This window comes from Orussus abietinus, unplaced genomic scaffold, assembly GCF_000612105.2.
Source record: "Orussus abietinus isolate OABI.00-Male unplaced genomic scaffold, Oabi_2.0 scaffold49, whole genome shotgun sequence".
NCBI lineage: Eukaryota > Metazoa > Arthropoda > Insecta > Hymenoptera > Orussidae > Orussus > Orussus abietinus.
In genome coordinates this window covers 715670-743071 of record NW_019394595.1, presented here as the reverse complement: position 1 = coordinate 743071, position 27402 = coordinate 715670, and the positions used below count along the sequence as shown (strand labels likewise).

At 48.2% G+C, this 27402-nt stretch overlaps 1 protein-coding gene across 1 annotated transcript in view; it reads right to left on the bottom strand.

The window, feature by feature from the left end:
• Positions 1–27189, bottom strand: part of LOC105700670 (retinal homeobox protein Rx1) — a 32918-nt gene extending 5729 nt beyond the window's left edge. The window contains exons 1-2 of the mRNA XM_012426732.2: positions 27015–27189; positions 15496–15734 (exon numbers count right to left, since the gene is read on the bottom strand). Of these exons, the coding sequence (XP_012282155.1) occupies positions 15496–15734; positions 27015–27189 (414 nt within the window). The remainder of the gene's footprint in view (positions 1–15495; positions 15735–27014) is intronic.
• Positions 27190–27402: the final 213 nt, after the last annotated feature.

Below are 27402 nucleotides of genomic sequence, written 5' to 3'. Positions count from 1 at the left end.
AAACAAATAGCTCGAATTGGCGTGCTCTTGAAGTACTAAAATCGGTAATATCTTGGTCGCATCGGATCCAGCGTCTATTCGCTGAAAGAACGGACTGGGAACGAGCCAGCGACATACGGCGTGGAACACTCCAGACACAAAGGGACACGGGTATCGCGGCAAAAATCAGTTTTGAGACATTTCCCGATCATTCCGGGACACCGATCCCTTTATACGCGACCGAAGGGTCAAATTTGGATTAGCGCCACTAAAAGGTATTCGAGGCGCTCACGCTGGAGCGAGTACATTGTAGTCGCGGGGCATTAACAGATTTCGCCATTGTCGACGTGGAGGTTCTCAAAACAGTTGCGCCGGGGACGCGCCGGGGACGCGCCGGGGACGCGCCGGGGACACGCCGAGGTGTCGTCGAGGATCTCACGCCACGTTACCGTCTACTCGGTCTACTTTCGTTCCACGTCCCCGATGGAGCGACCCCGGGAGTGCCCGGGCACTCCCAAAGAAATACGGACTTGGACTCCTTTTCTGGAGATTATCGTTCGGAGAGAGAGCACGCAAGTCACGGGGAATACGCTCGTCTCCCCCTCATTTTTAGAACTCGTTTCGTTACATTTTCCCTGCGGTTTACATTAAATTACCTGTACGGGTACAATGCATCCGCTCGAGGAGGAAAATGGCCAGTTTTTCCTTATCCAGGGCATCGACGAATAAAACTGGACAACACCCAACGAGGGATACTCTAGACGAAAATGGATACTTGATACCGAACCGTACCTCGCAATCGCTTCAACGTCAACTTCGAATTTGACGCGGAACGAGGGCGGATATTAAAACGTGCAAAACACTTTTTCCTGCATTTTTCCTGCTCGTTTTATACGATTAGCGATCAACGATCTTTTCCTACTTCTAAACGCGTAATCCAGTATTTCGTGTCCATTGGATTATTTCGTAGCAACTGCGATACGTCTAGAATTTTATTTCGGAGCTCTTGTTTAAGCTAACGGAGGCACGAGTAGGGTCACCAACGGACGGTTTTAAAGTGCAAGGACACGCGAGTATCGATCAGTAGGTAAAACTCCATACCTTTCCGAGTATGCGAGCAACTTTTTGATACGATGCCTTCGTTGCACCGGTACCACTCCTAAAACGTGTTTTATACGTTGAAGACGAATACCGTATTCGGATAAAGATAAAACATTTTGTTCGGCAATTTTCTGACTATCTATCTCTAGGAAGGATCGTTCCATCGGCGAGGCTAGAAGTTGTTTCCGGATAAATCTAGATTTCGGAGAGGACCCGGGTGCCCAAGGTATGCGTAGAGGAAGGGCGTTGTTTGCGGAGGGTTGGCAGTCTATTATTCACCGCGCTTTTTATACTCTCTGTCAAACTGTCAGCCAAATTCAATCTCGCGCAGTCGTTCTCATGCATCCTCCTTTTACCCCGCCTTACGCGATACATGCATATTAAACGCGAACTACCGACGCGAATGATCGTGACCTGCTATCGGAATATATTCATTTTCAATTTTCTTATGCATTTATATGTTACTCGGCCTACGTCATGAAAAAATCCAAGTATACCGAATGGAGAGGGATTCTACGTGGGTTCGCGAGCAGCAATGATGTAACTATTCGCGATGAATTCCATAACGGCTCCATGCTTCCAATTATAACACGGCCCCAGAAGGGAGCACTCGCTAACGCGATAGGGCGTTACATAGGATTAATGTCTGGGGAAAAATGAATCGGGGGATTGCCCGACTTTACTAAGATAGGATTAAAGGCAAACGGGCCAACTGACCGCAAGCTCCGAGTCAACGCTATCGAAAAGCCCCTGAGTTCCAAGTTTTGCGCACATTGAACGGAATCTTGAAATCGGGACCCTTCGTAGTGGCCCCTAGAAATCTGTACGAATTAGCGTGTCCGTACAAAGAGCCAAGAAATATTTTCAAACTACCCAAGCGAAGCTTCTTAACCGACACCGGTGATGGCGAATCTCACGAAACGTTTCATACGACTCGTTTCCCATCCGTGCCGCGTTTCCTCCGCTCTCGAAAACGAATAGGCCCCGAAATCCCTACCAATTTGGTAGGTTGAGCACCGCGGTCGGTCTCCTCCAATAAAGCCACCCCTGCCGTTGCGTGTAATCACCCTTAAATACTCCAACGCCCCAGCCTAACCCCCTCGTTCCGCGATACAATACTAATGTGCTACAAATAACATCTCAAACACGAAGCGATTTCACTTTTACAATACAGCTAACGGGGACCGTTCTCGACGATCCAACGAACCGCAATTTTCGTGGCTCGTGCGCCCCACTTATCGTCCGATTTTCTTCCGTCTAAGTAACCGGGAAATATCCTTGTACCCGATTCATTGCGGGGAAATTTCTTACGCACGAGGAATGGATTCATGTCCGTGTTTTGGCACACCCTCGCGCACCGACTAGAGGCGCTGAGCTTTTCTTAACCTACGCGCTCTTCTACATCGTGCCGTCCAAATATATTCTCAAAGTAACGCAGGTAATCATTGGACGTTTCATTTAGAATTCGCAATTTAAGGCAATTATGAAAATGGTTATTTGTATTCTTACCGAACACCGAATGTTATGACACGTCGTCGTCGAAATATTCAGATAGTAAATCAAAGTTGCTCGACCAATGCATTCGTCAAAGGACGATTTCTTTTCATGGTCTCGGGTTTCACGAGTAGAAATTCCTAGAAAGGGCGTTTTCAAACGACGCATGCTTCGCAGGTGGCAAGCTACACCACACGGACATTTTTAACGCGCCAACGAGCGACCGTGTCGCATAACGCGGCCGAAAGTAGAGTCGCGTTTGTCGTCGGATCGGTCGGGACGCGGAGAGCGGAGAGCGGAGAGCGAAATCTCTCAGTCGTCGCACCGCGGTGAGCCATAGTGGCTCCGATTTGCGAGCAAGGCCGCTTAATTCGGCAAATTAGCCTTATGGCTCACGTATTTTGACACCGCGCGGCATTGTTCGCGCCTCGCTTCTTCCCCCGGTTTAGTCGGTGGCGTAATAGTGAATGCAGTCCTTTGTCGCGCCGGTAGACAATAAGTTTACCCGGTAAACCCGAAATGTAAACCCCCGTCGACGACCGTACCGTCATAGGTCACGAGCCGAGAACAACGAGGATTTCTTTCCGTTGGATTCGTCGGAACGAAAGGCGATTTCGACCGCATAATTAGCTCGTCACCGAGCGATCGCTCCATGTCTGGGCGAAAACTTCCGGGGATCGAATCAAAAGTTTCGGGAACGATCTCCTTGGCGAAACCAATCGAAACGATGCCACGTCCTCCAAACGGTAACAAACAGAAGCCGTACAACGCTTTCGAGCGGCCGTTTTCTTCTTCGATTTATACAAGGGAGCAGCGGTCAACGAAGTCCACGGCAAAACGGCCGTACCGCGAGACACGTTCTCGACGATGGATTCGCGGCCCGCCCGTTTCCTCGGGAAGAGCCCAGGCTTCGATGGGAGATTTCCAAACGACCCGGGCCTCTCCGATTTCTGGAACCGGCGCGGAAATCGGCGATACAAGATGAGAGGAAACAAAATGAGGAGAATCCGAACCGGGAACGAGTGCGGAGGATTCCCCGTGAAAACTCTACGATGTAATAACTCTAATAACTCGTAATAAACCCCGGCGGAGGCATATTAGCGTCAGGAGCACGCGTAGGCGCACAAAGGGCGCCCGCCCTCGGCAAACACTGTGACTTTTGATGATTATTAACTTCACAGGGCACCCCGCGTACCGAGTAGGCCGTAGACAGTAATCCGTTGCCCCGGAGGCTTTCGTTGGTCCCGTTGGTCCGGGAACCAAATTAATAGTTAGTTCCGTAGGATATCTCGGATTCGGTATTCCCTCGCTACGGGTGGAGCTTCTGCGTTTGACGTCTCGTGCCGCTCGTGCCGCTCGTCCCGCTCGTCCGACCGAAACCAAACGACACTTCCAGCGGACCGGACCGCTTCTCGGCCCGGTCGTCGCGACGCTCCTTACAAGCGACCGGCACGGTTTTCGGGAGGAAGGCCGTTTGCCCCCGACCGGCAGAACCGGCACCGGCTCCTGTTTTTTTCGATGGTAATGACGGAAATAAATGACAGTTACGTTGTTTTTGGCAGAAAAATCGGTACAATTTCCATTATTTGCGATTCGTCCGCCCAGGCGGGAGGTTCCCGAGCGAGCAGGGCAGAGACCGTTCCTCCCATTCCAGGGATGCGTAGACCCCGCCGTATCCGGCAGGGAATCTCTAAGAAGCAATGGAGTTTAACGTTACTAATCCTGCCCCCGGGTCCCGGGCCTACGATCGCGATGCTCGAGACCGAAATTTCGAGTTCCGAAACGGATATATTTTTAAGGAGTGACATTCATCCCACGTTACGGAGCCTACCGGGCTCGCCTTTGTAAGAGATCCCTCCACCGTTGCATTTTGCATCCATCGCGGCCTTATGCAGCGGCAAGAAATCCGATCTTAGAGTATAGCACTGCCGAAAAAAGGGACCGAACGGAATTGAATACGCTTGTACCCGAGCCCGACAATGGACCTCGTAATTCGATTACAAGGACCGCCAGCTAATTGTTAATTGCTGGCCTCGAAACCTGTGCCGACAAAGGTGTCTCGCGACGTTACGTGAAATATTAAAACGAGCAGGAGAGCGCGGATTCCTTTCAAGGGAGGATCGCAACCCCCTGATCAAGGTATTAACGAATGTCCGTGAGAAACGACCCGAGTTGCGATCGATCGTTACTTGCGTCGTCTCGAAGATTTATCTCGCTGATGTCGGAAAGATACAAGGTAGAGTGCGTCCGAAAGGATTGTCAATATGTTAAAAGAGTTTCAAACCACCTTTGCCCAGGTAGAACCTTTGATATCTTTTTAACCCCCTTCGTGAAAAAAACTATTGCCATATACAAGTTTACGAGCGTGGCTGCAACTGTAGCGACAATTTTTCACCATTTTTCCGCGAGCAGTTATAATGCTTGGCCAATTGAATCATTAACGAAGAAAAATTAAATAACAAAAATTCAGTAAAAATTCCTGAAGCATTATTTTATTTGTAATCGGCAAGCATCGGCATCCCGACAAGTGCCCTGCACCGAACTACATAGCGAGTGATAATCCTCCCGTTGACGCGCATTCCATTTGTTTGAGCACGGTAAATTGAAAATCATAACGTCTATGCACTTTGGGCTTACTTTGTTTCCCCTACTCTACCATTATGGCAACAGGATAATGGGAGACCACGTCCTGCTCACCGAACTAAAAAAGGAGGGAGTGATGTGGCCTGGCAGTTACTTCCTCGTTCATCCTGTCGTGTAATTTAGCCCTCGGCGATTACGCTCTTTTCCCAGAATTAAAAACCTTGAGGGGTGTTAATTAAATAACAAGATAACAAACAGCTTACACGATGAAATAACTTAGAAGCAGATGAATGATGAGTTTTTCAGGACTTGTTTAAAAACTGCGTCACGTACGAATAACAGGCGTATACAACTAAATAGGAATTATATTAAAAGATAACTACATGACACGGGTTAATAGTGAAATGTATACGGTATTTTCATATAATTTATAATAAAAAGTGCGGCTGCATCCTGATTTTTAATATCATACGACTATGATACGATGCTATTGGTTATAGATTAAAAAACAACAATTCACTAAATTATTGGGTAACATTTTACAATACGTTAACTTTATTTTACTCGTTCGAAATGTTTCATTATCTAAATATGAGTAGTTCATTCAGCAGGATATTCCGCTTTAATGTCAAAGATCGTCTCGCGCATTATAATTGTTCATTACTACCCTTCTATTTCCGTTCGTATTACCATTATCCACCCATTTACTTGGTTCTGGACAACGGATCTCATAATTCGATTACAAGGACCGCCAGCTAATTGTTAATTACTGTCTTCGAAGCCTGCGCTAACAAAGGTCTCCTGACAATAGATGCGACATTAAAGCAAGCAGAGGGGTGGGGATAGCAAAATCATAATTATATATTTCTAAGAGCATTGCTATTTGCGTACGATTTTAAATTACATCGCGGCGACGAACATGGGAGGATCGGCGAGGATCGTCCACGAAATTTAGCAAAGATCTCCGGAAACGGTCCGTCTCTAAACCCAGCCGAAAGGATCAAAGACAAAGATGAGCCAAGCGTAATTAACGTTGGTCCGTCGACTCGAGGGAGGTCAAGAGCTCTCCCATAAATGACCGTTGCCAGTTTCATTGTCGGACGGGAGGTTCGCGGCCGTTGCGCGTGCTCCCAGCCCCGGTGTTTAACAGCTAATCTGCCAAATGAAGTGTTTTTGTATTTGAGCACAACACTTCGTCTCAATAGAGAGCAAAACCGCCCTCGGGAAAGGGTTGCTGACATGATTGATGCTCGAGGGGAACGGAAGGGTCTGGCCGACCCTTTTTAGTCAAGCGCTAAACGGAGCACTTAATTGAGCCGCAGACCTCGGGACGACGGACAGCTAATCTTCCGACGTGTCTCCTCGCCGAACCGACGTTCTCTCGTTCGATCGATCCTCTCCACACTTTTCAGATTTCACCGCGACTATTGCTTTCCTCGAATAACCTCTCAAAATGCAGTCCCGACGCGCGAGCCGGCCGTGACTCTCCTGCGTTCTCACCTTCCGTCTTACCGTCTTACCGTCTTACCGTCTTACTTAGTACCGAAACCTTGCTCGTAGCCTCGATATTCACGTTGTAAAGTTTGAAACGATCGGTATCCCCGGTCCGAAAAAAGGTTTCATAAACGAGATCTCTTTGACGCCCCTTAAATGCGTCGATCCTCCTTAGAAAAATTCCGTATAGATTCGTAGAACGAACGAATTCCGCGTTTACGGAACGACTCGTCGGAGTTTGCAAGTAGAAACAACCGGACAGTCGAAGGGAGCACGGATTCGATCGAAAATCCAAACTCGTGACTCTCGTCGGAAGTTTGTTCTCGGTTTGAGAATTTTCCTATTCCCGGAGGATTACCGCCAAGCCAGACCGCGAAAGGACCGACACGGGCAGTAATGGAGTTTCCAAATATTCGGGAAGCCCTTGCTCAATTCCGAACAATTTGCATTTAGGGTGAAGTGCAATTAATAGAAGCGGGGTGTTGTCTCGCGCCATTCCCCACCTATTAACACTATATTCCGGGGAGTTTAGCATATCGAGGGGGCAATATTGAGTTACGCGACAGTAATTATAATACTCGTTAGACGGCGCTGCAAGAGTCCTCCCTGCAAGCCCCTAGACGTAGAAGCAGACGCGGTTTCGAGGGGTACCTCCCCTTGGCTTCGGCTACGCGAGCAGCGACATGCTTGCACCCTATTTCCAACGTTACGCGCCCCCGTCGTCCCTTTTACCTTCTTTCTCGTCGGCGCCGTTACGACTTTTACTTTTCGACGCTCGCATCGCTCGAAAGGTCAGCGGGAAAAGATCCAAACGACGCGATCACCCTTGCACGGAAAGTTGGATCAGCAAGCAAGATCGTTATTCTCGTACGTTTTACAAGGAAGAGGCACGTATCGACTCCCGCGATCCAGGAACCGACAGTTTCGTCTCGTCCGGCATCCAACGATGGCCGAACGACGCGCGAAACAACGAAACGAGTGGAACAACGTGGTCTACGTTTTCTTTTACGGACCATCAATTTCAAGGAAACGCATATTTCACGGTTTCGTTCTACGACTAGTCATCAAACGTGGAGCATTTTACGCGCGGCTTCAAACAAATATTCCGGGTTCCTGGGATATACCGCGACGCGATGCCGTTTCTCGAATAGACGCCGCGTCCGAGATGCGCCGATGCACTTCTCTTTCGAGGAAGCGAACGTGCGGGAAACGCGCCCAACGCTTTCATATTTTATCAATGCGCCCGACCTAAAGAAAATTTCTTCCGGAATTAGCTACAAAAGATTGTCGACTTACGGAACTTGAACCAATCGAAGATACGCAGTCCATCGCCCCGCTATTTTGAATTATCGCTTCGGAATTATTCATCAAATGAATTATGATCTCCCCCAAATCGATAACGGGCCATCAACCGTTGGGGCACTTTGCATCGAGTTTTGGGCAATACCGAGCCTTCCTCCTTTGGTCTTACTTTCCCCGGAACTCCCTCTCTCTCTCTTCTCGGACCTTCGTCTCCGTTCCCTTACGATTTCGCTGGCGAGATCTAATCGAATCGCGAGGGTTGGCACATCGCCGCCGTTTTTCACCGCGACAATTCCCCTCGTTTTCGCCCGCTCCGTTTTCGTTCCGTCCCGGTTCCGTTTCGGTTCCGTCCTGACTCGATTCGCTCTTCTCCGACCCCGATCCGATGTGGATATCTCCATTTTCCGCTTTATTTTTTTCTCCCGCGTGCCAGCACGTGTCCGAGCTCCCACGATCCTTGCTATTTCTCGCCTCCCCGTTCTCGGCCTGGGGTGAGAACGCCTAGCGGGGCCATTATCTTATTTTCCGCCTGAAAACGTCGCACCCACAAGAAAAACGATCTCGCGAAAGAATGGCCATCGCCCGGAAGAACGTCCGGGAGATCAGAGGTGCCTAACGACGCCGAACCGAGGCCAAAGGGCTCCCTCGCGTCGCTCGCAATTTATCGCAATTTATCGCAATTTATCGCAATTTATCCCGCGCACCGATCCAATAAACACCCGATGCCGCAATGGATGTCGAATGCGCAACACGATCCATTTAATCTACGAAAGACATCGTCTCGCGCCGAGAGTCTCTCGAATGCTTTGACATTATCGAAAACTACATTTGGTTACCGTAAAGGAGCATTCGTTATTCGACGACTTGCAATTTACGGCGAATAATAAAGGAGACCGTTGTCCCGAGATTCGCGACGTTTGCCATCCGCTAATCTACCGTATAAATTTCTATTTCTCTCTGTATCGAAATTCGTCCATTTCTAGGGAAGCAACGAGAGCGAGAAGTGACCCTTCGTTGCCGAAAACAAAGTTTTTGGACGCGTTGGATTTAATTAGGCGGTAAATTTGTAACCGTTGGGAAGCGCGTACGTAATTCCGGTCGGCCACGAGAGACGATTCTTTCGAAGGATTTGTGGGAAAGGACCACGAGACGCGATCGGATAGAGAACTCGAAACGATAATCGACAGGCAGCCGACCGTGGTCGAAAATCGACCGTTTTGACATTTTCGACATCTTCGATCGGTCGTATCGTAGCGATACGTGTATGCGCGCCAACACTGTAAACGCATTGGCTGAATTTCTGGAATTAGAAAAGGAATCCTCTTCGGTGATTCGTCCGGGAGGATATCCGGGAAGGCGGTTTTTAGGAACGTTGGCAACGCTTCGATCACCCCGAAAGAACGTGCACGTTAATTTAATTTATATGTGTTCACTTATACAAAGGCTCCCCTAGTCTTGCCCGAAACTTGTTGCGAAAATTCTCACCGGGCCTTTCGATATGCCGAATGGCTTTACCCGACCGACCAAGTGTGAATGCGTTATTAGCGCGACGGCGAGGCTTAGGGTCCACGCTCCGTCGACCGCGGAGGGGAAACGCTTCGAAAAAGTACGGAAATCGTCCCGTGCGTCGTTTCTTGCCTACGTCGGTTACGCCCGTTAATTTCCAAATGATGACGGTGAGTTTTGAAAAACGCGACAACGTTGTCGAGCGCTAAATGAATATTGCCCGACGAGACCGAGTTACGCGAAGAACACGGAATGTCCGTTGCCACGTGAACGGTTGAACATGCGAGAAGAACCGCGGCAATGCGAATAACGAGATCGACGTGCCTCCGGTCGCGAATCCTTTGCTTCCGGTCTGCTAAAACCGTCGAGCTCCAAAGAAGGCTTAGGAGGACGAGTCAAATTATATTTTAATCTATAAACGTAACGATCTTGAGGCGTAACAAACGACATCCGCTAAAATACTTTCTCCCGTTCATTGGCCAACGTTAAGCCGATATCATCGTTTCGATCTACCGTGGACAGGTTTGCCAACAGCATGGTGACGTCACTTGTCGTCGAGTACGTTGGGGTAGTACCAGCGTTAATCCGCGATCCGTCTCGCTCGACATCATATCACGGACGGTCCCGTGGGGCGATGCTCGCCCCGTTATCTCCAACAATCGATTCCATTTGACACGTTGAACGTCGCGAGGGTCACCGGTTACGATAGCTTACCCGTCGTTTGACCCGACATTCGCCATTTCGGAGAGCGCTTTTCTTCTTCGACGCGTGCCAGTTCGCAAATACGTATAAAGACGAGGAATCGATCAATGTTTTCGGGTTTTCGGGTTTTCGGGTCGTCCCTTCGACTTCGTTTCGCAAACGGTGCACGCGTACGCGTTGAAAATTCATACACCGAGATCGATAAAGAATTTCTCTCTCCTTCGTAGCAGCGGCAGCAATATCGAAATAGACTACAGCAATAAGAAAGTTCTTTACCATTTTGGAACGGTTCGCGAGTTCCGTTTTAGCCGTTCGGTTGCCATGGCTACCATAGATTAGGAACCCGGCGGTATGCGTGACCAATTCGACACCCCATGCACGCGCTCCCGACAGTCATCCGTAATTTGTGCCGGCCCCCGTCGACGGGATCATGATTTAACTTCAATAAAACTGAATTAAACGCTTCGGCAAACGCGCCGGGCCGACAGGTAAGTTTCAATTCCGATCGATCCGGCGCGCGGCCAACCGGATGTCCCGTCCTTCTCGGCTACAGTGGAAAGGTCCTTCCGGCCGGTGCGGTGCTGCGTCGTTTCGATTGGGCCGCATCGCCCTGGCAACCTCGCGTAAATAATGTCAGAGGGTGTCGGCCGCTCTTTAACTACGCTGTTTAGGCTAATTTCCACCGCAATCGCGTTCACCCGCTCGCCCCGAAGGAGCACGGACTTCGATTTTTTAGCACGCGAGTCCTGCACCAAAGATCGGGTACAATTGTAACCAACCGCGATCTTGAGAACGAACCAATTATATGACTGTGTTTCGGGTATACGTCCGAAAACACCGGAGACGATCGTTTTTAAGTATTACCGTATACTTTGTATCCACTTAAAAGGTGTACGCTCGAGTCAGCGAGAGGTATGCCAAGAAGCGATCGATTTCGATGTAAACACGTGCAAGGCAGACCTCTACCTCCCCTTCTTAATTGCAGGTAAGTGCAGTCAGGATCGCTCAAATACCGTTTAATCATTAAGCTTACGTATCAGCCATGAAAGATATTTGTACCGAAGAACTATTTTGTTAGTCTAAAGAGTAATTATGTGACACAAATAAAGTCGAATAAATTGGCCGCGACACTTGTCGTTTCCACCTACACTATATTTTCCCTACGTTTACGTGAACGAAACGTGCAGTTCCCTCATACGAAGAATACAGAAAATTGACGGATTCGTTAACCGAACGCAAAGGTACGTGCAAGAGTTAATCAACGTTATACCGACGTATAACCAACGTTTAAAATAGACGTGAAAAAAAATCAGTCGATTTCCTTGCCAGCCGCGTTGATTTCCTCCGCAGTTAGCGGCACTCGGGAGATGGTGAAATTAAAATGAAAAAGGAAACGGATAATCGAATTGGAGTCTTTTCCAATTGGCAATTGTCTGCGAGTTGGAAGTACGATACGAGAACGTCGAGATTCCAAGGGAAGGGAATAGCGATGGAACAGGGGCAATCCATCTCTCGATTCAAATTAGCCGGGCTACCGCGAAAAATCAATCAACTTTTTTTCCGCTCGCTGTTAGATTCGCCGATGTCGATTTTAGCGCAGCATTCCACCCAAAAATAGTCCAAGAGGTTTTTTATTCCCCCGAAAAATAAACGTCGGGTCGTCCCCGGGGGTCACCGTACCATCGGCAGAGTTGCCGTGTCGCGAGGGAAAAATGTTCAACGGGCTTACAATTTAAATCTATTATTCCTTGATTCGTAAATTCATAAAAAAAAAATAAAATAAACACGATAAGTAAGTAAAATGATACGTCCCACGTATTCCGAGATTTCTTGATTTCTCAATTTTGCAACGTTTCTCAATATATCGACGCGTTTGCCATCGGTTTCACCGGCCTTTACAATTTTCCGTTCTCTCGCCTTGCTTCGCATTATCTACCGTTAAAACACCCCGAGTGCTCCCAGTGGGTGCTTGGCCAACGATAAGCCACCGATCGAATAAATTTGATAAGAACGGAAGTACCGGTGCCGTCTAAAAAATTCAAAGACGTCCGGCCGAATCGCGCGAGGTACACGGCTGGCACAAGAAAGATATACAAGTGGATGAATTTTGGCAAGGGCTAGACTCGACGTAACCATGCTAGGTGGAAACGAAAGGAGAAACTGACGGGCAAATCGCTGAATCGGCCTTCCGTATACGCGAACGAGGGTCCGTTGCGATCGCGTGACGAGGACGTCGCGCGGGTCGGTAATATCCATTCCCCGGAATGGGCCAATGGCGGTGTCATGGATCACGACGAGCGAGCCGCGCGTCGTTCTCGTAAACCAGAAAGGAAATCGTACTTCATTTTATTTCGCCGCAAAGTCCTTCGACGCCCATAACGGACGGTCGTCGATCGCCGTCGAATGGGAAACGAGGACGCGACGCAAAGAAAGCAACCTCGAGAAGAATCTCAAAAATTACGATAACGAGGAAGATACGAAGCACGTTAAAATGAAAGTATTAAGAAACGCGAAAAGACATACAGAACGCGATTTTTCCAAGTTAAAAGAGGGAGGGATTGATCATTTTTTTTCTTCGAAATAAAATGAATTTTTTCGCTCTATCCCGGTCGACTCCGTCCCGACTGGAAAGTCGATTCCCGCTCGCTCCGAATCGAAGGCACGCGGCGCCACTGCGGACGAATCGCGGGACCGAGTCCGGGGGTCCCGTTTTGCGGGGTATCGACGGACACCGGCCAGCCCCGTCGATCTTGGCGGGTGCGAGGTGGAAACGTCGATCGCATCGTCCGAGGCGGCGCTCTTCGATGCGCGACCGACCATCGGAGTTCCGTCCCCGAGACGGCCGATTGGCCGGCCTGCCGATACGACTCCCACCCTTCGCCACTCTTCCGGGAGCCAATAAATCCGACGAACGGGATAGGAGGGTGTGATCAATTAAAAATGATAAAACCAGGCGCAGCCGCGCAATCGCCGTCTCCGCCCTTTTATTTACCCCGAGGGAAAATGATCATTGAACCAAAGAAATATTTCTTCGGATAGTCCCAAAGAAATATATTTCTTTCATTCAAATAATAATTATTTTACTCAAATAAACGCAAAAAATTGGATGCCGCGTCTATTCGGAATTATGACAATTTATTTGTGTCGAATTAACAAAATATTTCTTGGTTCGCTCTTCGGGTTCGCCCTAGTCTTCTCGTATCGTTCGACGACTGCGGACTATCGTTTAAATTTCATTTAAGACCCCGGACGCGATGCGCCACTTTTCGCCCATCTCGATACTCTCGAAGGTCTTGCGACTCTCGATCGACTCTCCGTCTTTGATGGACCGGGGACGAATGAGCGACTTCGAGATAGACGATTAAGAACTCCGCTATGTATCGACGATTAAATGTATACGCGATCGCGTGAAGAGGATCCAGCCGGTCCGCGTCGATTGTGCAGCTTTCTCCCTTCCTCTTTGACTCGCTGTTTTCTCCTCCCCCGAGTCTTTTTTTTCCCTTTCCGCCATGTCTATCCCGTGTAATAAGCTTAAGGTATTACGCGTACCCACCGTACGGAGAAAATAAACGAGCGCGCGACTCCTCCTCTCCATCGGTCAGTGCCAGGAGAAAATTGGAAAAAGTCCGTGGAAAGCTAAGCGTGGCAGGTTTTAAACGCAATTTAAATTTTTAATTACGATTTCAACCGAGTCGACTCGCTACTGCGAAAGCCTCCGAGGCCTTGGCAAGAGAGAGTATCGGCGAACTCGCTCTTGCGTCGACTTCGGTCAATATTTATTCGACATCGAGCATTTTTGATAACACGCGGTAAACCGTTCGAATTGAAAACATCGTCTTAGACAAAGAACGGTACGACAAGAGTAATATCTTCAATAATTGAAACCAATTGAAACGATGACGCGACATCATTTCCAATTGATGCCGATTTTCCAGTTGGCTCCGAACGATGACGGTTCGTACAAAATGAATTTTGTCGGAGGCAAGAGAATTTCTCTAGCAAAGGAATAAACAAGGCAAGTCGCAAAAGAATCGAATCCTAATTTTCGCGACTCGAAGAGGGATAATATTTTATAACCTACTTTGGCCTGTCCAGAGAATCGATAAGCACCCTACATGATAAAATCGTTCCAGTTCAACGATTTACGTAAGTTCATTTTCAATTACCCCCTGGGGCGACGAAGTCAGCTTCTACCATTTAACGTTCCGTTAATTTGGAGGCAGTAAATGCAATACACGCCTGGATACTTGAAAATATCTTTTAACTGGCGACTCTACGTTCGCGTCGATCGCGCTACGTTTGCCTCGGCGCATTTTAATTAATACGGATATCGGAGCCCTTTCTAGAATTTCTTCGAGGTCCCGAGATTACAAGATAAACCCACTTTTAGGGCGTTATCGTACGACGAAGCCGAGTGGATTCGGGTCGTCTTAGGTGGGCGTCGAAACGGCAATATAAACCGTTGAGTAGAGTAATTGCAAAGGGTAGGTGCACTTTAGTCATAGTCGGCGGGTTGCCGGGAGGAAGGGTGGTTGGTAAGCCTAATCGATGCTTCGTCGCATGCGACCGGCTTGTTTTATCGTTGCCACGCACATAATTAATTTAATTTAGTTTAATACGTCGCCCAGCGTCAGTTAGCGATCGCCATGCCGATTAGTTGCATGGAAGCACGAGCATTAAGCTCCTACTAGGACTAGAATTTCGTTTCCGAAAGTTTACGACCACCAACTCGTCAACTCCCCTGTACTCGGAGAAAAAAACATTTACCCTCTTAGCAAAGGACGACGTTGCCGATAAACTTTTACTCCCACTGCGGTAACGATTACAGCGGTGTCTTCGTTAAACGACTTGGTCGTGAATAAATAAATTAAATTTTAATTAATTGTCCGCAAATGCACGTACCTTGGCGATTCAAACGATAACTAAACCCGTGCGGAAAAATCCGAGCAAGTGCCCGATCGAAGTTCTCTTTATCGAAACCCGATTCCTTGAAGAACGACGTATATCTCGCAACCTCGCGAAGGACTGTAAAATGCAATGCACGCGTACCGTACGTTACCCGCCTTCGGGCAAAAGGCACTTGAACGTAGTTTATTCTCGCCGTATCGAATATCGCTTTTGCTCCATAAAGGGTACAACATTTGGAAAGTACCGAATTTGGAAGCAAAACTTTATTTGGCGATTAAAAGTCAGAAGAAAGTTTACGTTACTTTCTTTTACCTCGTTGTAACGATGCCCTCGATAATATCCCGCACGCTCAGCCTTTCACCGACCGTTTTCCTAGCGTACGCGATACGCTGAAAATGAAAATGGTAAAAACCGAAGCGAGCTTACCTGGACCCGTACTTCGGGTAGATTCACTTTCATGGCTAGTTCTTCCCTGGCGTAGACGTCGGGGTAATGGGATTTCTCGAAAGCTCTTTCCAGCTCGTGCAGCTGATACGTCGTGAAAGTCGTTCTATTGCGGCGATGCTTCTTCTTGCTGCTGCTGCCAGCGTTCGCATCGTCCGACCCACATCCAGTGAGGACCTCCTCGTCGCTTCCACCGCCCGTGGAATTGCAGCTATTATCACCTGGAACCAAGGACCGAACGGTTTCTCATCTCCTACCGATTCTCGTCGCACGCAACTTCGAAGGACAAGATCGGGAAACTCGGCAGTTTTGCAACAATCATCCAAATAAATACCCCCTCCCCTGCGTGCTCGCCGGGGCGCGACGCCACCCTGAGAAAAAATCTCATTGAACCTAGCAAATATTTCTTTGAACGGTCCCATTGAAATCTTTTGTCAATTCCAAGAATAATTATATCTCTGGAATAAATTGTCATAATTCCAAATAAACGTGGCATTCAATTTATTCGAGTTTATTCGTCACGATTTTAAGTTCAATCTCCCTCTATCGGTCGCAGCCCCTAACGACGAGTTCTACCTTTGCCGACGATACGTTAATCGGCCGCGGTCGGTGTCGCCCTCGAGGGAATAAATACGATTTCGGGCCATTAAGCGTTACTTCCGACTCGCGATAATAATGGTTACGAACGACATTTAACCCTTTGCGGTCGTAAACCGGACCGAGCCCGACGAAATATACGCACGACCAGATGCACTACGACCGCAAAGGGTCGATTACTAGCGTCCCTCGAGTGCTGAATTATTACCAACGACAATTTATTCGCTCCATAACGAACGATCGTTAGTATCGAGGTCCGAAAGAAGTTGCCCCCAGCGATTGTATTATCGAAATTGAAATCGTCGATTGGACTAGAGTAAGCGTCTAACGCTAAGAAGATAGCTTAATTCGGCAAACCGGAAGGGAAACGAAAAGCATAAACGGATCCAACGGAAGCGCGTGGGTTTCCCGGGGTAGGGAAGTCCGGTTACCAGATCGACGAGTCGCGGCCGAAGAGCTTCCTCGGTCGTTCGATAACGATCGGAGAAGGACGGGCGAGGTCGACGGGCGAGGTCGATGGGCGAGGTCGATGGGCGAGGTCGATGGCGAGGTCGATGGGAAGCCACCGAGCGATCGGACGAGGCCCTTTGACGGTCCGCTCGGCCAAAATTCCTCGTCCCCGGACACTCTTCGTGCATTACCTCCGACACCGCGCGGATACTCTGGGTCTCTCATTAACTGCATAATTAACCTTCTCGCATCGCGGAGCAGCGCATTAGATCGAATTGTGGGAAGTAATCGGGTAGCTCGATAGCCGACTCTGTAGTCGAGTCTAAAGCTTCGCTGGCTAACCAACGGCCTAATAACCTTGCCTTGGCTGGTGATTGACGCGTCTGTGCCGGCTAATTATCAACAACAATCAATAATGGCTCGAGCGTTGCCTGCACCTCCCGCGTCCCCGTCCGCCCCGCTCCCTTCCACCCTCGACTTCTGTTCGAGGGAGAGTAATAACATAGAGGGCGGAAGTCTAGTCGCGCATGATAGTTCCGAACCTGTTAGCGACGGTTCCGAGCGTGATCGAGCACCGACTCTCTCTCTCACCTCTATCGCGTTCGGCCCGATCTCCGCAATAATTGCTTTCGCCCAGGCAGAGATTGCTAACCGTAGCGGTTAAACGGCATAATGTCCCGGCCGATTGACCACTTTTTCCCCCGCGACGTTTCTCGCGTCATTTACGAACGAGTCGGAGCGAAGCGATCGTTGGGATCGCGTTTTCGTTCGCACGTCAAACGAAACGGCCAGAACGGTCGAGGAGTTGAAGTTTAAACACCCACCCACCAGGTATGGACAAATACCGCGAACCGAAATTCGTTGGACACATTTTCGGCACTTTTCTTGGAACCGAGCCGATATTAACGTTCCAAGTCCAGGATATGCGGAAACTCTATACGTTAAATTACGAATAAACGGTACAATGAAATCGAGAGCGATCGAGTCACCTCGAGAAAATTGTAGTCTCGGTAGGACGATCGATCTACCAGAAATTTCTCCCACTTCTTCGGGGTATTCGATTCGTTACGGCTACCGATTTCGTTTACGTTCGACCCGCGTATCTTCCTTTTCGGTAGATCCACCGTTTTCGAAGACCGGAAAGGTATAAAAATGATTCTCGAACGATGAATTATTTGTCGTTAACTCGGGTGCGGGTGAAGGCGAACGGTAGCAGGCTCAAGGTATCGACGACGATTTATTTGGAAGCACAGCCGATCTTGGCTCCGGGAGTTGACCGATCGCGGGACGCGCGCGACACGCGCGCGACACGTGCCAACTTGGCAACCCGCCTCCCTCGCGGTGACTCAAACTCGACACCGTTCGCGTCGCTTCCACGTTACAGCGGTTACCACGGTACGGCGGGGCCTCCCGAATCGTTATGCAACGAAAGGACTCGAGTGGGCAAATCTAGCCATAAATCTTACGTTTAATGGAATATTAAACGCAACGTCGATGTAGAAAAGCTTTTCCAGCGGTTTCGATTTTCCCGGATTTTCCCGGATTTTCCCGGATTTTCCCGGATTTTCTCGGGTCGATAAAGTTGACTTTATTCGGTTACTTCGTCGGGTTTAACCCTTTTAGTACCGGACAACGATATATCGTAATTTTCCAAGTGCCAACTACTTGGGCCAACTGCTTGAGAAACTGGAAAAGTTAATTTAGGTATCGCCTCCCTTCTCGAGGCGAGATCGTCGTTTTTCGGTTAGCGGACCTAAACGCGCGTTCGAGGTGTTCACGGGTTTCGATCTTATGCGGCCCGGTTGGCTCGAAATATAATTTCCTGGAGTGGGGCGGATGGGCAAAACAAAACTCGAAGCCAAGCCAAGCCAAGGGGGAAATAAAAGAAGAAGGTATGCCATCGCATAGAGGGCTTAGCTCGTCGGCCAAAGAGGATTACGGAATTTGTCTACCCACTGGACCGTCGTCGGGTCTCCTTTTCCTTCGCTCCGTTTCTTTCCGGAGAGAGTCCTCCCCCTCTCCCTCCGCCGGCGCATCCGACCCTTCCGTTGGCTACCCCGAAATCTACCTCACGGGCTGGATTGAACGGCAATGGCCATCTCGTCCGCGTGGGGAAAATTTCGCGCAAACTCCGTACGCGATTGCCGCGGCAGTTTCGGCTTCCGTTCCGGAGGGCCATCACCGTTCGAGAGGAGGGAACGATTCCCTCCCCGAAAGCCGCGGCTGCTATATTCCAGTTTCCGCGAGCCAATCGCGTCGCTCCTTCCTTTGTTCCGACTCGGGCGAGCCGAGATTTCGTTCATTTAAATCTAAGCTACTCGGCGAACGAGCGCCCAGGGACGGGGGAAGGTTTTCCATTCAAATCCGGACATGGGCGCTACCGAAGAAAGGAATCGCCGACGGGATCTAAAATCTTTTTTAAATCGGTCTCTACACCGATTCGTTGGTGAATACGAATTTGCAAGAAACGCGACAGGAGAATTTTCTTACCGAATGTCCATATCTCGTTAACGGGGACCAGGGCTATTTCGAAATTCCCTTCTCCTGCCCGATTCGACGAATCTTCGACGAATCATCGACGATGGCTCGATACCGCCTCGTGCCCACTTAATCGATTAGCGCTTTCGGCGGAATGCTCGAATTCTCCCAGAGACAGGAGTAAAAAGTAACTCCTTAAGAGCGCTCGCAAAAAAGGCTCTTAAGCTGTCATCGAGTTCATGCCGGTGTAGAGTTTCGAGGCAACAGGGCCATCGTCCTCGACCGGCCGAGCCGAGCGGAAAAGGAACTGCTCTCGAGGCGCGGTCGACGCTTCTTGGCTTTGGGGCCGATCCGGCGAACCGAACTCTTTCTTTCGAGTTTCGTTCGGCTCTTCGCCGACACCGAATGAAATGACGAAAAGTACGACAACGGAGAAACGCGAGACGTTCGCCGAGGCGTTGAAATTGTCAAAATTCGACTTCGACGTTCGGAGGGCGCCAAATCGCGAGGCAGGCCGTCGCGGATTATCGATGGGAACTGTTCGCGCCTTCCTGCCTCGAGATTAAATTTCAATTTGGTGGAGTCTCGCATGACGTTTACCATCGAGCTCGACGGTCACGAAGGCGAGCCTCGAATGGGTCCGTCCCGGGTACGAGCGGCGACTCGCTTATTTGTTTATGCTCTTTTCCGAGGGAACGCGTGGCAGGCGACGTTCGTTATAATAGCAATCAGCGCTCCCGTGCCTCGTTATCGTTCCTAGTTAATAATTTAATTGTTCGGTGGCGTGCAGGGTTTATTGGGATATCTCCGCTGGCATCGCGGGGCGCACCGTTTGTCGTTCGCCAGAAAGGGAGACGGAAGAAGGCGCGAAGCCCGAGACGCGGCCCGGGGATTCGAGGAGTCAACGTTAACGGCGATAATTGTAAGCCAATTGCTAATCGGTGCACGCGTTACGACAATACCGGGGCCCCGCGATCGATAGATCCGATCCCACCGAGAGCTCGTTCGACCGGAGCGACGTGCACGTGGCTCGAGACTCGCGGGAGATCGACGTTATCGATCGGCATCTATTCGGATTGCGATCGACTTTCTTCGCAAACTTGGCTCGAGCCTCGTCGTTCGCCCTACGCCGTTTCCCTCGAGTCCGATTTAATTTCCCTTTATTAGGGATGAACCGATACCGCCAAAGTATCGATACTTTTCCTCCCACTTGCATCCGTAGCGGCCGCATGTATTTACCTGGAGCTACATCCGCGTGGGACAAGGAACGAAACGCCGTTATTGAAATTTTCAAAAGAGAACATTCGTGGGCATCGCCTTCCTCTTTAGGGCCTTCGCGTTCACGGAGTAACGTTTCAAACGCCTCGACGGGCTTGGTTTATGATTGGCAGAGCAAATGATATCGGTAAGGTATCACCGGTTCATAATTGGAACCTTTACGTTTGCGGGGCTAATAGATTAAACGGCGATTGTTGCCTAAGACGCGTTGATTCGATTCAACTAAAACCATTAATATCAAAGTGGAACGGCGATTAGGCAAGCGCCGATTAAAACCGGCAAGGAGAAAAATCAGCCGCGAGCCAACAAACCCGGTAATTGGACTTTTTTATCGGTGGAGACCGATACAGGCACCGTCTGAATTTTTCGCCGGCCTCGAGAGCCGAAGGAGACGGCGACGCGGGTTCTCGGCAAGTAATTACAGTTTCAGAGGTGGAAGATAGTTTCCTTGTGTCGATCCCTAACGAACCTTTAATTAATAAGCTGCCAACGGAGTTTAATCCGGTTAACTCGCAAGCTCGAACTTACTCGAATTCCATCCTCCCGACTTCGCCGTGCCCGACGCCAGTAGACATTACGAACGCTATTCATGGCGGATTCAATGCCAGGATTATAACGCCTCGAGTTAAAGGGGAAAAAATCCCGGGCCGTTAACCCGTTACTAGTCTCCACGGATCGAGTTACACGTTTTACGCCACATCACGGACAATTGCATATTGCCGCTGCATTTGCGATAACCATAACGGTAACCATAACGGTAACCATAACGGAGCGTAAATACGCGTGGTCCGTGGGGCGCCGATCGTATTATCCGAAGTCGGAAAAATCCCCGAACGCAGGGATTTTCGTGGACACGCGTGCGGGGTGCTCTCGCGAACTCTTGCAATAACTGACATAGTTTCTTTAAATCTCGCCCTTAACTCGATTAGGTCTCGAAAGGTATCGGCGGCGGTCCCCGGAGCGTTTAGAAATGTATCGGCGATCGGTGTTGGCCCATTAGAGTCACTGCCCATTCGAGAGATGAAGTCAGAGATGGATGGGAGCGGTGTTCCGCTAACCGAGTCTGTCCATTACGTTATCTTCTCGTGTCAATCTCTTAAGTAGCTAGACCCGACTAGAACCCTCTGCATCGACGCGATAATATCTCTCCTAAAAATTCTCGCGTGCGTCTTGTCACCGTTCAACGTTTTCAAAAAGAAAATGGACGGATATCGTCCCCGGATTATTTCGATCGGTTGTTTGAAAAATTCATTTTGGGAATATTTATCTATGGACAAAAGTGGGAGGCAAGTTTTAATCATGGCTAGCTAAAATGTCGATTGAAATTCGAGAGACTCGAGGTTAAGAAACTGCCTTGGCGCGGACCACCGATGCAAAACTTGAAACCAGTTCGGCCATCGTTACGTCCACGGAGAGTGTTCCTTAAAGCCAAAAAAGCAAGTACCCCCGATAAACGGGGATGAAATTACAGGTAATTACGAGTACTCTCGTGACGGTCGCAAATAACCTTAACGAAATCCTTTAGCTGGCGTGAGTGCGCGACTTCGGACATACCCTCGTTAAGTCGCCATTTTAAGTTTAAATTTAAAGAGGAACGGAAAACACGGCGTTAGGGAACTTTTGAGTTTAGTTCGAGCCAGAATCGACTCAACGAGGTCTTTGGTTTCGAATGTCGAGAACGGCGTCTGTCCGGACGTCGCCGATTACAAGTGATATCGGCTAATTACGCGTTAATTGGTACTCGCGTCGCGCCTTTGGGATATGCAAACGGCAACCGGCAATCTTCGAAGAAACGTTATCTTCCGGACTCGGGGGGACGTTCGATTCCCGGTTAAAGAGGGACAGGGCAAAAAAATACCGGGCCAGATAACAGACCTGTTAGCTCTGTTTTAAGATTACGGGAGTAGAGGGAAAAAAAAACAGGCAGGAAAGGCGCGATCCATTAGTAGACACGTCAATTTGGCTCTTAAGAGGCGACCGGCTTAAAGCTGCTTCCAACGGTCCTGCCTTTCTTATTCCTGCGGCAGCGGCTCGTCTTTTAACATTTCTCTCGGATCTCTCTTCCTCGCGATATCATAATTAATGATAATTCGATTAGTCGGACAAGATTGGACCTCGGTTAAGCAGCCAAAGGTCTCCTCGCGCTCTTCCTTTTTCGGACGAGCGCTCGAGACGCGGGGTCTTATCCTCCGTATCCTTCCATCTACCGATTTACCTCGCGATCTTTTCGCTGTGAATTTCTCCCCCGAACCCGACAGATCGTTCCCTCGACCCCTGGACACGTGAATCGAACGCGGATGCGTGCCTCTATTGCCAAGATTAACGGCGACAGGAAACACGCGAGACCGAATCACGGATTTTGGTACAAGTAGAAATTCGTTTCCGCGGAACTGTAAAAATATGTGTCAAACTGGAGAAGAGGAGTTACTTCCGGTAAAACGTGTCACGGGTACACGGGGACGTTTTCCCATATCTCGCATCCTCGATTGGATATTTCCTTGTTAGACTCGTTCGAACGTTAATACTTTTTTATGATGTGCCGCAAAACTTTTGTGACGTTCTCGGTAACCTTGATGGATCCCGTAAAAATCCCTCGAAATGTTCTACCTCTCATTTTCTCAAAACTCTAACGACACGTTATCGGTACGTTAATTCTTACGTCAATGTCAAACAACATTTATTATATTTTTTTTTTATACCGAGTGTTAAGTCGTTCGGGCTAAATATAACATCGTGTCCAGAAATGATGAAACTTCCGTTACCATGTTCAAATGTGTATGAAAATTATTGAACGCCTCGGCGTGCCAGCGAGCCCACAGGGGCACGGATACCGTGTAATTGAAAAATCGTTAGTATCTCCCGGATCTGGCAGCTTAGCCGTATTGCTAGCACTAATTTGTGGAAACTGAAAAAACCTGGACATGACAAATAGAATGGGATGTAGCATCGACGTCGCTATAACGAATAAAACGAACGCGGAGTCAAGCTCGGCAAAATTGAGCATTGCTTGAAATCTTTGTTCGTTTCTCCGTATCGATTCTACGATTTGTTTGTCCAGCGGTAATGAGCAAAGGTCTATTCGATACGAGAATGCGTTTTTTTCTAGAAAGTGATTCTTTCTAGAAAAGCATACGCTACCGAATCGGTGTACCTCTGGGTATATCCCAAATAACTGTCGGAAGCATAACGTGGAATTTACCGCAAGGGTGTACGGGTTAACATTTTGCCAAAGTCAATTAATTCGTTTTAAAAGAGTAGAGGGCATAATAAAACCGCCTACGCCAGGGCGACATTCATGTCGGGAATAATGGGAAATCGGGGTGAAGCGGTAAAGACCCTGTGGCCAACCGAAGCACGTGGAATTGCGACTTGATTTGTCGGAAATGACGAGAGTCGATTTTGCGTCGCCGTCCGTAGCGAATATGTCGCCGTCGAGTCGGTTTGATTTCTTTCGCGGGAAGTTATCCGCTTCCATATCCGTTTCGAGCACTCTGTTCCTGCAAATTGCGCGAGCAACGCGGGGTGCATGGAAGAAGGTTAGCCATTCAAAGGAATTTCTGGTCCGTGGTTAAAAGATAATGCGTTCCGACTACTTTTACAGAAAATTACTTTAGATTCCGACCTTCCGTTAGCACCAGCCGTTAAGCTCGGCGTTGCCCTGGTCCGCCACGAACTTTTCGATTGCAGAGACTAAACGGCACTTTATAGTCAAATTTTAAGACAATGACGTTACCACGCAAGACAACTATAGAATAACGTGAAAAGAGAAAAAAATGTTTAAATTACTAAAACTCTTTTTATGAATCAAAATTAGAATCGACATTCTCGATGTTCCGGAATAACGAAAATAGCAAGCGGTAGTAGAAAAAATAAACGATTGAAAACTTAGTTCAGAGGTTGAAGGCGGATTGTTCGATTCAGAAAAAAGTAGCCAAAAGAAATACTGAAAAAATCGGACAATGTCATGCCCAAAAACGCGAGGTCCTGTATTTTTCCACAACGGTGTAATTCTAGATACAAGATAAAATTTGCGATCGCGTCAAAAGGACACAACCTTCCCGTTTTCTTCTTTTTAAATTTAACATTTAAAGTTTCCGCGTGAGTTTAGTTTGAGCGAAACCGTTGGAGCGAGTCCATCGACGATCGCTCAAAGATTATCTGCAGAACTTTCAGTTTAAAATTCAATTTCCAAAGAAAAAAGTTTAAAGTTTGCCGCACGAACTTACGATTCGCCCTAACGGTTACTATTACCCGAGGAATCCGTGAAGGCCCTTACCCTTAAGTCTTGCGTTTATACGGAATTTGATGTGTCATGGCCTTAAAGAAGTTAACCCCCTACCTCGTAATATCGTGCGAGCCTCGTGACATGTTTTACGAGTCAAACATAAGAAACACCTGTCAGCTTGTGGTACGTATAAGTAGCACGGCCGAATGTGTCACGCGCTGTTACGAATTAAATCGTAGCAAAGGGTTAAAGTTCTTTATGGGAGAGAAAACGTTCAAAGATTTCAGACTTATTTGAGTTATCGGGGCATTGGACGGCTTATACGCGCGACGAAGCGTAAAATTGACGTTCCAGGCAAAATTAATTACTCGAGGCAATCTAAACGTTTCTGGATGAAGATACATTAGCTCCATCGAAATTAATTTCGTAGAAGTCCGCATTGCGAGCCAAAGGATAACAAAGTTAGTACCGATCGGAAATGATATTTCACAAAATGAGGGCAAATTTGGTTTCGAGTATTTCAAATATCAACGGAAATTACATAATTTTTTTTAATCAAATGTTCCGTTTAACCGAAAGAACTTAATGCGTCATGCAACAAATTAACAATTGTCAATAAACGTCGCTTGAAGTTGACGAAAAAACGAGATTACCAACAATTGTCAAGGTTCCGAAAGAAAATATCATACGTGCTCTTATGAATCAATTTTGTTGGAGCAAAGAAATTTCAGTAGCAAGAAACACATCGTCGCAAATAATTAATTTCGCCTGAAAAGTAACTTTGGAAAAAGAAGGTATCAGGGTCCGCCAAGAATCGTTCGTAACGCAGCTTTCGATTCACGTGGCCGATAATTTCATGTCGAGATTAGAGGGCAGATAATTAGCTCTGACCCATTAACCGATCGAAAACAAACCGTTTCCAAAAGCCCCTTCAGCGAACCGAATTAGGTCGTTCATAGAGTGGAAACGTAGCGTCGAACCGACGCGATTGCATTTCACGCGTCTATGAGCCGTCGAGGAATAAAATGAAACCTATCGAGTCGACGCGAGTCGAGTCGCAGTTGCCCGAATGAAGCCTAGCGGGCGTTTAAATTCGACCCAAGTAATTGGGAGAGCTGATTGATTGGAACTGTCCCGGTAACAAGACCGTGGGGTAACTTAAGTCCTTCGGGGAATTGGAAGCGCGAGTGGATTCAACACCCGGAGAGGGAACGTCGGGGCGCGTGCCGTCGGCCGACGCGACGTCTCGCTTCGTTATTCCTTACCTACTTTCATTTCTCCACCGCAATTATGGCTCGACCCGAAACCCGCGACCGCGCCGAATCAAGATACTTTATACCCGAGTCGCGTTATCGGTCCAATTTTCCGACGAGTTTGCCGATTATTCCGATTGCCGTCAACGGAGGAATCCTGGGCCCCGCTTTCCGCTATTTCGAACAACTTTAGGCTCGTCGATGAGTTCCGCGTGGAAAGATTTCCTGATACTTTCGGATCTATACAGGGACCAGGAACCGAACAATGTGCACTAGAACTAGGTACGTTGCCTCGGAAGATATTAGTCCAATACCAATTTATATAAAAGCTATTTTACTGCGATATGAAATTTGGATTTGGTAAAGGTAACGTACCCATAAGTGTTCCACTTCCGTGCAGAGATCCCCTATACGATTGGATGTAATAATTTACATCCACGAGAAAATAACGCAAATTCCATTTATACATACCTTCCCTCCATCGAAACTACGTCCTACCGCCTGAGAAGTTCGGCAATTCACGTTTACGCGTCAACAAAAATGTGTATCTATCGTTAATAATACTAAATAATACTATAATTACATAATAATACGACGTTAAAGTCAAGTATGATACTACAATTTAGTACGGGGTGGTACGTTAATGGAATCGATCTCATTTAAATGTACACCTGTGTTCGGTTTTGTGGGTTTACGGTGCAAACGAATATTAGATTTAAACTCGGTTAAACCTCGGAGTCCTCCATTTTCAAATACTCCGTTGCGTCTCGCTTAGCCACTGAAATCCCCCCTTCACCCCTGACCAAAGAACGAAGTTTTATATAAATTATTAAGATAAATTTGAACGTTACATTTCATATATATTTAAAATTCTACTTTTCACGAATACGGTAACGTAACGAACTCATATTTCTAGCACATTCCCCAATTAATGTTATTTCGTTTTTCTTCAATGGCAAGAAATTTAATGATTCTCCGGTCTAACTCGAATAAAATGAAACGACCGTTGTTTACAGAGATTTCTCCAGCTTCGCATCGATGGAAACGTTTCGAGGACTTGGAAGATCTAAGAAGAAAAACGAACTCCGAGGTTCTCGGTGAACCAAACGAGATCGAGATTTCCGTCGGGAAGTTGACCGATGAACCGACAAACGATACAGAATTTGTCCATAAAAGTCGCGTCCACGGTAAAATGACGAAATAAAATGATTTCAAAGTACCGGTATTCTCGTGTCCATCTCGGGCTCCATCTTCCATTTCCTGGAAGTTCCTTTGACGCCCCGTGATTCCTAGAATGGCGTCGATGCTATGTCGCGGCGTGCTGTTCGCTGGTTTCGGCAAGACGATATCCTGACTGCTAGGAGACGACGTTTCCACGGATCGGCTGGAATCCATGACGGCTCGAAACTTGAACTTTCCTTATCTTGAAAACACAGAATCACAGACGGAGCGTGGACTCCGAGAACCCGTCGTGGTCTCCCCTCAAAGTGCGCGCCTCGAAGTACCTCTCCGACGATTCGGGGCCACGTAACCGCGTCCAAAGGTCCGTCCCGACTTTCCGATCCCGCCGACGCGACGGTACCCGGAGCACACCGTGAAATCGCGATC